General features: G+C 36.9%; 1 protein-coding gene across 1 annotated transcript in view; it reads right to left on the bottom strand.

Moving 5' to 3' along the window:
- The window catches only part of BRIP1 (BRCA1 interacting protein C-terminal helicase 1), a 140,371-nt gene that overhangs the window by 34,014 nt on the left and 94,580 nt on the right, over positions 1 to 11,777 (bottom strand). Inside the window, 2 exon segments of the mRNA XM_006899468.1 lie at positions 6,991 to 7,112; positions 9,732 to 9,891. Coding sequence (XP_006899530.1) covers positions 6,991 to 7,112; positions 9,732 to 9,891 — 282 coding nt within the window.

Here is an 11,777-nt window from a genome sequence, read left to right as displayed (position 1 = left end):
TAGTATTTTATATCACATGATTATTTCTAAAGTTTTAAAATTTTTAGCTACAGATATCCGTTTAATACATTTTCCTCAGAGGGGTAGGGGTTCATTATCCATGAAGAAGGACTTTTTTTTTCCTGTACTATTAAATTATGTTCAGGAATATAGACAATAAGTACTTTTTAAACAGAAAATCTTGTATTTCATCATGTTTCACAAACTATGCCATGCCAATAATTTGAGATATGGATTAATGAATATAAAAATGAACACTTTTATATTTATACATCGTAATAATTGGCCAATGGATTTGCTTTAGATATTCATAAAAAGATCAGTATTGTTACTACTGTACTTAATTGCATTAAAATAAAACAACCTTTCTTTGAGTTAAACTTTTCCACCAACTTCTAGTCACATAAAGGCCTTCGTTCAATCTAACGCCCCTCAAATACTTTGGCCTAATGCAGAGAAGTTTTTCTTTTTAACCATTATATGATTAAGTATGTCCTTATAGTATGATCAGAAGCATCTGGGAAAAGTAGAAGAGAGAAAAAAATCCTCATTGGTAAAGTTAGCTTAATGTTGGCCCTTTAGAGTGGCCCATTATCAACATTTCATAGTGGGTTTCTTTATTTTCAGGTCCCTGAGGTATGTGCAATAAATTATGACTTGAACTAAACAAGTCACACTTGGCTCCAAAATGAAATTTTCCTACCTCTACTTTCAAGTCCCCAAGGTGGGAAGAGGAAATCCTGGTCACAGCCAAAGAAGTCATATTTTTGGCTCTAAAATACATTTTCCTGCTTCTCTAAAAGCCAAATTCTGCCATAGAGACTAGAAGAGTCTTAACTCAGTATTTTAATTTTTACTTCCATAATCTGTTTCTCAAATTTAGGGGAAAAAAGTCAGTATAATAAAATTAATGTCATTGCCCTCTTTTTCCCCACTCAAATCACTTTAACTCAGACACCAAGTTTAATCTTTCAAAATATGAACTCAAAAAATGAAATTTTTTTAAAAAAAGAACACAGAAATAGAATATATAGTTTATAATAAATGATATATATAATAAGTAGAATATACTTGTAAATAGTTTCTACTTATTCCTTCATAGTTGATTAGGAATTAATAGTAAACTATAAAGTACATATTTAAGACCAAATTATTTGAAGTTTAGTATTAGTTTTATAAGAGCCATTAATGGAGATCAGTTGGTTCATGATCTCATTTTATAAAAGAGTATGACAAGTTAACTGTAAAGGAACATTCAGAATCATTCTCTTTTTGGTGCAGGAGAACCCCTGACTTGCTTCTATCTAATCAAGCATATCACAAGGATGAAGGAGTTGCCATTCTCTTAATTAGGAAGAATCTATGCCTTTGAGTTGTGGTGCTGGACAAGAGTATTAAATATACCATGGACTTCCAAGAGAACAAATAGGTCTGTCTTAGAGAGAGTGAAAGCAAGTTTCTCCTTGGAGGCTAGGATTTTGAAGCTCTGCCTGACATATGTTGGGCACGTGACCTGGAGGAACCAGTCCTTGAAGAAGGACACCACACTTAAAAGGGTGAAGGGACAGTGCAGGAGAGGAAAAGCCCAGATGAGATAAAATGACACAGTAACTGTAACTGGGGTAATGGCGGTAGGTATGTGAGAGTCAGTGAGACTGGCTCAGGACAGGGCCAGCTTCAGAGCTTTTGCACATAGAGTTGCTATGAGTCACAGGAGACTTGATGGTACATAGCAACTACAAAGGTGATTCTTATGACTATGTTAAGTTATAGAAGGTAGTTTTGGCAATATAGACTGAGAGATTATCCTACTAGTCCTGAAGAAGTAACTATCATGTTGCTTGAGGGTACCTGAGAAGGTCAGAAAGAAATGAGTAGCTTCTAGGAGCCAAGAGTGGTTCCTGGGTGAATAAGAAAGAAAACGGGTAACCTCTGACCTACAACCATAAGTAATGGAATTAGGTCAATAATCTGAATGAGTTTGGAAGTGGACCCAGGTTCCCGATGAGAGTACAATGAGATCAAAGCCTGACTGCAGCTTTGTAAAACCCTGAGCAGAGGACATTGCTAAGCCATGGAAAACATGAGATAATAAATGTGTGCTTTTTAAAGCCAATGTTAAACTTGTTACATTGCAATAGAAAATTCAAAAGTGACAACTATTATAACCTAAGATATGCTTACTCTTTATATTGTTCTCCTACATATTAGAAGCCCTTTAGGTTTGAGCCACGATTTCTTTTTAAACAATTTATGACTAACAAGATATGGTACTATCTTGCTATTATATGCTGTAGAGCTAGAAGCAACTCATAGCTGACCCTCCAGTCAGCTTTCAGAGGCAGTAAATCACACGACAGGAGATTGCCCATCTTTCTCCCTCAGAGCAGCTAGAGGATTTGAACCACATGCCTTTGGGTTTGTAGTGCAGCTCCTTACAACTAGGTACTAGAGATCACTATCTCATTAGAAATCATATTAATGTTTACTACCACCCTCTTAGTGTTCACTGGTGGCCTAGTGGTAAGATGCTGCACTGCAATCCCAAAGGCACGTGGTTCAAATCCCAGTTGTTGCATGGGAGAAGGATGGATAATCTCTTCCTGTGTCATTAACTGCCTCTGAAAATCCACTGGACGGTCAACTATGGGTCAGCTCTTGACTTGACTGTACACAATAACAACAAATTAGAAAACATTTCTAATCACTAAAATATAATACAATGAATGTGATGTAGTATGCATTTTTAAACAGAATAAAGTACAAATAATGTAGAACACCATAGGCCTTTTTTTTTCTTAATTAAAAGTAGGAAAGGATACACAACCAGGGGAAGAGAACATCGATGAGTAGGACCTTTTCAAGAGTAAGTCTTTGTGTGCATCAAAAACTTTTTCCAATAGGTAAAACAAACAAACAAACAAAAACCCTAGCGACTAGGAAAAAACATTTGCAGATGACATCTCAGACAAGCGTCTCACAACTAAAGTTTACCGCATACTAGAGGGCCTTCACAAGAAAAAGACTGATAACCTATTTACAAAAATGGACCAACGATATAGAAAAGAAAGACTTTTCACAGAGAAAGACATTCAGGTGGCCAAGAGACACAGGAAGAAATGCTCAAAATCACTGGCAATAAGAGAGAAGCAAATCAAAACCACAACGAGATACCATCTCAGCCCAATAGCAGCAGCAAAGTTTAACAGGACAATAAGCAATACATTTTTTGAGAGGATGTGAAGAGATTGGAACTCTCATACACTGTTGGTGGGATTGTAAAATGGTACAATTAAAAAAATTAAAGATAGGAAAAGGTCTGGGGCCAACTATTGCATCAGTTGATATGAATCAACTCTCCTCCCCTTCCAGAACACCTTGATATTTGTTACTTTGCTGTTCAACCACTGTCATTCAGATATAGTGACAAGTAAGACCATGGAATATCAGAGTAGTCCATCGAGGTTCTTTTTTTAATATGACAGAATAAAGTGCTGTCTGAGTAAAAGCTATCCTGAGGAAAGAAAGCATTAAGAACTTCTTGTTGTATACCGTACAGTCAGAACCGACCGATAGCTGATCCTCCAGTGGGTTTTCAGAGGCAGTTATCAATGGCACAGGACAAGACTGCCCATCCTCCCCTCCATGGAGCAGCTGGTGGCCTCAAACTGCAAACTTAAGCTTAGCATACTAACAATGTCCAGAATCACTGTAGCTTTATAGAGTTGGAGAAAATACAAGTGACTTTTCTCTTTATAAGCAACATTTAAAAATTTTTTTCTAATGATTTAAAAAACAAATTCGTGACAAGAAATAATAAACATTTGTATTTCCTTAACACTTAAGAAAATTTTAAAGACATTATGGCGAAAGTTCCCAGTTATTCCCTATTGGTAATTACTTGTAATAATATTAGACCCTTCTTAATAGCCACTACAGTTTTGATACGAATCTTTTTGAGTCTTTATAGTATTTAGGCATTTTTCAGTTTTTCATTTCTTGTAGGTAGGTCTGTGAAATAAAGATGATACAAACAAAACACTGAAAGAGCTTATTTGAAGTAAGGTGTGGAACAAAACAGAAGACACTGGAAAACAATGCAACTGAGTATGGTAGAGAGGGAAACAGATTCTCTTTAACAAAGCAGATTGAGCATAATGATGTAGGCCTTGGTTCTGTAAAGTTGTTATGTTCCATTGAGTTGGAACCGACTCATAGTTGACCCTCCAGCATGTCTTCAAAGACTGGAAATTGCATAGGAGGAGACTGCCCAGCGTTCTCCTATGGAGCAGCTTGGGGATTCAAACCACTTGCCATTGGGTTGGCAGCAAAACTCTTTACCAGTAAGTCAAGCTCCCTGGTTTCTATAATGTTGATTATACAGCCAGTCCCTGGGTTGTACTTTCCATGCTGGGGTTGTTGGGTGTTTTTTCCAATTGCTTCATATGCATCTGAATGTTAGATAATGAATAGGAAGACAACACCTTTGAATTGCAGTCTTAGCAACAAGTATTAAATATACCATGGACTGTCAAAAAAACAAACAAATCTGTGTTGAAGGAAGTGCAACCAAGGAGCTCCTTGTCTCACATATTTTGGGCCTGTTGTCAGGAGGGGTTGGTTCTGGGGAAAAGACGTTATGCTGTGATAGGTACAGGGTCAGTGACAGAGAGGAAGCTCCTCAACAGGATGGAATGACACAGGGACTACAATGAGCCTGAGCATGGAGGAGAATGTGAGGATGGTGCAGGTTCATCCAAACTGCAGCTCACAGAGCAGCTCTGAGTCACAGTTGACACTATGGTAGCTAACAACAATAACAACTTGCCTTGGTGGCACAATACACTATGTGTTGAGCTACTAACTCAAAGGTCAGCCACTGGATACCAGTTCCTCCACAGAAGATAAAGCAGTCTCCTCTTATCGTGATTTACCATCTCAGAAATCTGACCAGTCTGAATCAAGTGGGCTGCAGTGGGTTACTTGCCCTTTTAAACAAATTCTGTCATGACCAGTGGAACAGACCTTAAGTTCCACAATTTGGCAGAGTCATAGTTGGACTCAGAACAGTAAAAAAATTATAGAGACTTGAAGGACTCATGGTGAACCCTTTCAGGAGCTTGATGTGTGAGACTACGTTATTGAGAGACATGCAGAACTCAGATTCAAGGCAGAATGGCTGGCTGTCATGTTTGAGTGGGGCATGTCATGCATGAACAGGCCCTACCATCTTTGTGTAGGGCAGAGTTGTAGCTGACTGTACTAAAAATTTAAGTTGCAGTCTGCAATGTGTATGCTGTTCTTCTTCTGTAAGGAGGTTAAGCTTTCAACAAGACCTTGATTCTTTTTCTTGTTCTAGCTATCTTTGCAGTTTATTATGACTTTAAAAATTCAGTTACTTTTGACTCTTTCTTAGTCATGACTGAATTAGACAGGTTGGAAATCCTAACAAATTCTTAAAGATACAAGAACAGATTGTATTTGTAACCTGGGGACTGCCTATAATGTTAAAAGATGAGACAGCATCAGTGCCAACAGCAAGTATAATCAGCAGCCAAAGTTTCACCGGAATGTAGCTGGTGGACATAATAATTTTTCTTAAGTGATGTCAACGATCCCAGCATTAGTAGCAGTCAGAAGAAGTATTAGCCTTTTAACAGTAGACCACACAGTGGTGGGCATGTGAAGAGAGCTAAAGTTATAGGCGATGTAGAAGTTAACCAGAAAAATACTATTCATTACAGTTAATAGTAATCCTACCCAAGAACTGCAATGGCCTAGTGAAAGGAAAAGTAAAAATCATATAACTCATAATGCCTAATAAAATACTGACAAGTAAAGAAGGTAACTGTTTCATGAAAAAACTCTTGCTCTGGTATGAGACTCTAAAAGGTTGAATTCTGGGAGAAGAGATATAGACTGTACTCTGTGGAACCAATTCAGTAACCTGGAAACCTCAAGTCTTGGTCTCAGATTGCTAATGCCTTTAATTGCCTGTAAGAAATTGAAAAAATTAAAAAAAAAAAAAAAATCCTGCCTGGTGGAAGATAGTATTATCTTTGACTTAAAATTATTTCCAAAAAGTGTAATAATGAATGAATGGAAATCTAAAATCTCTGTAAATGTTCATTAAAATTAATAAAAATTTTTAAAAAAGATCCATAAAGTTTCTTTAAAATAAGCATTTTTAAAAGCACATTCAAAAATTTCCAGAATTTGCTTATTCTTGTCATTTTGAAAATAATTTGATTATTAAGTAACCATAACAGAAAATTACCAGGGATAATTAGTGACAAGTGATGATGAGGCAAAACTTCCATTTGTGGCCAGAATAAAATAACTGACTTATGAATATAAATACCATGAAACTTTAAAAAACAGACAAGCCAACTACTTTCAGGGAGTAGATACCAGGCTACACAGAACTGCAATCCTAGAGCTCAGGGACCTTTTTAAGGTAAACGCCAGGATTCTCAGTTCTCTTCCTGGGCATCATTTTCTGATGACAGTGTAGAGAGCTAGGCTACAGGAGTCAGTGGTTCTGCTGAGCTGAGATGGAAGAGATTGTGGAATAGCTGAAATTTCAGGACAATGCAGGGAGCTGGGTAGAAAATGGCTTGTGAAATTTCAGGGAAACGCTGTAAGTCTGTGACTAAGAACTTGATAAAACACAAATTGCTGGGGCCCATTTCCAGATTTTCTGACTCAGTGTGTTTAGACAGACTGAAACATCTGCTTTTCTATCAAGCTTCCTGGTGATGTCGATACTTCTGACCCATGGCCTAAAATTTCAGTCATTCCTGTCAAGCTAAAGATAGTATAAAGAAAGAAATTACATAAACCTAAATCTACCAAATCTTTCTTACACTTCCTGAAAAATGAAATATTTAAAATAAAACGTCTGAGGTAAAAGGAAAACATATAATCAATTTAATAAAAAACTAACAGCACTCATGATAAGTAAAATGTATTACGGTTTTGATGGCTTACCTGCAGATCTTTCACATTTGGAAAAGGAATTCCTACTGTTATGACAGCACGGGCATTGTCATCTGAGAAATCCAAACCCTCACTCACTTTACCACGACAAACTGCTACCAAAAGTGCACCATCTTAAACAGAAAACAAATATTTTAAAATTAAGAAAAAAATCTATCATTTCTTAATTTTCTATATTTGCTAAAATTACTAGTATGTGTATTATTGTTGTGTTGTTATGTTCTGTTGAGTTGCCTACGACTCATAGTGACCCTATGTATAATAGCCCTAAACCCTGCTTTATCCTGTGCCAATTTTATTGTCTCTGATATACCTACTCCCATTACCCCAGTCACTGAATCAATCTATCACATCAAGCACTGTCCCTCCACACTCCCAAGCATGACGTCCCTCTCCAAGGACTGGTCCCTCCTTGCAACATGTCCAAAGTATGTGAGATGAAGCTTCAGAATCCTTGCCTCCAAGAAACAGGCTGGTTTAACCCTCTCCAGGATGAACCTGTTCATTCTCTTAGCAGTCCATGGTGTGTTCAATATTCTTCTCCAACACCACAGCTCAAAAACATCAATTCTTCTTTTATCATCCCTAGTCATTATCCAGCTTTCTGATGCATAGCAAGTGATTGCAAAGACCACAGCCTGTATCAGGCATACCTTAGTCTCCAGACTGACATCACTGCTCTTCAGTACTTTGGAGAGGTCTTTGACAACAGACTTTCCCAATGCAGTAAGTCTTTTAATTTCCTGGCTGCTGGTGCCAACAGTGTGGACTGTGGAGCCAAGAAAACTAAAGCTGTTTACAATCTCAGTCTTTTCACCACCCATCCTGATGTTGCCAATAGGTCTAGTAGTGAGAATATTTGTTTTCTTGATATTGAGCTGCAATCCATATTGAAGGCTGCAATCCTTAACCTTTTGCAGCAAGTGCTTCAGGTCCTCCTCAGTTTTAGCAAGCAGGGTTTTGCCATCTGCATAACACAGAATGTTGATGAGTCTTCCTCCAATCCTGATGCCGTATTTTTCTTATAGAGCCCAGCCTCCCAGATAATCTGTTCTGCATAAAGCTTGAAAGTATGGAGCTAGGACACATCCCTGGCATACACCCTTCCCAATTTTGAAGCATGCAGTGTTCACTTGCTCTGTTCTGATGACTGCCTCCTGGGTCCAAGTATAGGTTTCGCATAAGCATGATCAAGTGTTCTGGGGTTCTGTTTGTTGCTGTCCACATATCTTCTTAAATTCTGCTTAATCTCAGGTATCCTTTTAAGACAAATGTATTACCCAGTAATACTATTAAATATTCCAGTTTCTGGTTGTCATCTAGTAGATTTCTTCTTACGACAGCCTCATCAGTGTCCAAGTTTAACTTCCCTCCATAGAGTTTGCAGTGAGTGGTTTTTTCAGAAGTAGATCACTAATTCTTTCTTCCAAATTGCTCTGTAACTACTCAATCCTCTAATCTTTCGGTTAGCAGCTGAATGAGTGCCTGAACTACTCACACTACTCCAAGGTTCTGAATTGAACTATTGTTGTGGATCAGTTATGTTTTGAAAACTTAAGCTTATTTATAATATAGAATATAGGCATAACGTATATTACATGTACCAAATAAAGGGTTCATTTTGCTAATAAGGGATATATTTCTATATCCTCTGATTGGCTCTTGCACAAAATACTACAAGTGATGTAAAGAAGTCTATGGAATAACATCTGAATTCTTGATGTTTCTTATGTAGAACTAGTATATTGTGAAGCAGTATGTCTTCTGCTATGGCTTTGTGTTGCTTAAAATGGCTTTCTTAAACCAACTTTGTCTGGCCCACAAGCACATTAACCTAATTCAGCTGCCTCAACTCTCTGTCTGCCTGACATGGTCAGCTTACGTCATCAACAGTTGCCCAAGCCCCAGACTGGGTACTACATAAGAGCAATGAAACCTCAGCAGGGGAGAAACAGACCAACATGGGGGAGGCAGCACGACTTGTCTTATTCAAGCTTACTGAAGAATGACAGTAATTGTCTGGACTGAGAGGCAGAGTGACAATAGTCTGATTAGAGAAGACTGCTTGTTTATTTGAAGGTTTCTAACTTGGGAATGCTGTTACACAAACCTGAATCAGAAGCCATGGAGGACTGAAGGATTGTATGGTTATTGCATATAGTAGCCAACTTCTGTAGTCTGTTAATGTTGCCTGGACTGAGGAATTGTACAGTTACTGATTATATGCTGTTACTTCATTCTATCCCAAGTTATAAAGTATTGACTTCTCTAATAAACCCCACAATCAAATCTCAAAATCTCAAAATTTTGGTTCTCATCAGTATGGTTCTACAAAGTCTGTGTGGTCAATGCAACAAATTTCAGAACCAGTTACTAGTAAAATTGGTGTTGGAAATGGTGAAAGTGGGTACAGGACTATGGGAGAACATGTCTGACCTTGTGGCCATCAGTTTTGTACTGTTGATATTGTTGATGGGGACAGTTGCCCCTTACAGAGTTAGCAGAGGTCGGATTTAGCTTTTCCCATGTTGTTCTTGCTTTATTTACACATTATCAAAATAAAAATATTTACGAGAGAACAATTCTACATAAAGTAACTTATTTTCTTTTCACTAAAAATATAAAAGACAACATTTAAATAGAAAAATAACAAGTAGAATTCTAATACTACTAACCTTTTCTTACATTATAATAAAAAAAGTCTTCGTTGAAATGAAATTATTTTCAATTACCTTTCTCTCCTTTGCATTTAATTGCGTCATAATATACTTGCAATAATTCATCAAAATTAGTTTTGTCTCCTCCCTGTGGTTCTACAATGACTGTTTTCACCAACTCTAGATTATTCCACAAACCAGTGAAGAGCCAACGTTCCTTGAATTTTTCTAGTAACTGAAAATGAAAAAGAAGACATTAATACTGTGTGTGCAACTAAACAAATGCGTTATAGTTTGTTTGAAGTCTCATTATCTACTAGGTGACTTATGGCAAGCATTTCTGTTTCTTATTTTGATCATCTACATATAAAAAATGTATCTTAGAACAAATTGATCTTGGAGGCGGTAAATTACACAACAGGTGACTGCTCATCTTCTTCTTGTAGAGCTACTAGTAGATTTGAAACACAAGGGAAGTGCCACCTTTACAGTGAAAAATCCCAATGGACTCCCTAGGGACCAATGATCCTTAAGAGTTGTTATTAGGTTAAATTAACTCATCTGGAGAGCTCTGAGTGGTGACTGGCACATAAGCAGAGTTTAGTAAATGTTATTCTCTTTAAACTAAGATGTAGATTTCTTTTTATCTATAAAGATTATTTTAAGATCATTTTACTAAGTACATAGATAGCTAAGCTCATTGTTTGAAAAATTAATTATCAGTAGTGGTCTGAATAAAGAAAATAGATGAAGAGTTTAACGTAGTCAATAAATAGAAAATATAAATGGAACTATTAAAAAATAAACATGTGCTAGAATTATAAAGATACTTCCAACAATTTTAAAAGAATAGCAATCACATTGACTATATAGTTTAATTATAATGCCACTTTAGACTGAAATGAGTAACAAAGTAAAACACAAACAAAAAAACAGTCAAACATATATATATCCAAAAGGAAAACAAATACTATTTTTTTAAAATTTTGTTATATTTTTGTGTGTGTACCATCAAATCGGATCTGACCGGTATAGAGGGAGGCTGCCCCTCCTTCTCAAGGACAGCATCTGGTGGATTCAAACCATGTACCTCTAGGACTAGGGAGGATAGAAGAAGAATTGATGCCTTTGAGCTGTGGTGCTGGAGAAGAGTACTGAATGTACCATGGACTGCCAAGAAAACAGATTCATCTCGGAGAGGTTTAAACCAGGCTGTTCCTTGGAGGCAAGGATTCTGGGGCTTTGTCTGACATTCTCTGGACATGCTGTAAGGAGGGACAGGTCCTCGGAGAGGGATGTCATGCTTGGGAGGGTGGAAGGACGGTGCAGGAGGGGAAGACCCTCTATGAGGTAGACTGATTCAGTGACTGGAATAATCGGGATGGGTGTGTCAGAAGCAAGGCGATTGGCACAGGATAGAGCAGGGTTTAGGGCTGTTGTACATAGGGTTGCTATGAGTCACAGGTGACTTGACGGCACATAACAACCACCACCACCTCTAGGATTGCAGTGCAGCTTCTTGCCACTAGGCTTCTTGCCAGAGCTCCCCAACAAATACTATTTCAAAACATATGGTTTAAAAACATATAGAGAAGAAAACATGGGATTCTTTAATTCTTTTAATGTCAATGACAAAGAAAACATCTACAAAATGTGTGGCAGTCAGCAGAGGTAATATTTATAAATACACTCATGGCCCAAAATATATGAAAAACTTTGAAATTAAGCAAATTAACCAAACTTTTCAAGTTAGAAAAAAAATATTAAAAAAGACGCTAGAAAGCAGAAGACAGTGGATGCAGGTAAGAAATTGTTAATAAAGAGTTAAAATAAATGAAAAAGAAAAATCATAGGGACTATTATTAAAGTTGCATCATTTTAGCTGCTTAACAAACTTCTATGAAATTTGGACCAATTATTAAAAATTCTATGAAGCCAAGCACTAACTACACAAACAAAAAATTCCCTAAAGAATAAAATTAATACATTTTTGTGTGGTGGTAGTGTTGTTAGGTGCCATCAAGTCAAGAATACAACTCATAGCAACCCTATGAACAATACTTCTTTTTTTTTATTATTATTAAATTTTATTAGTTTTAATGAACATTTACAGGGATTTGG

This window comes from Elephantulus edwardii, unplaced genomic scaffold (assembly GCF_000299155.1).
Source record: "Elephantulus edwardii isolate Elephantulus edwardi_28Jun2011 unplaced genomic scaffold, EleEdw1.0 scaffold00257, whole genome shotgun sequence".
Taxonomy (NCBI): Eukaryota; Metazoa; Chordata; class Mammalia; order Macroscelidea; family Macroscelididae; genus Elephantulus; species Elephantulus edwardii.
Note: the sequence above shows the minus strand (reverse complement) of the source record. Positions and strands in the feature narration are given on the sequence as shown.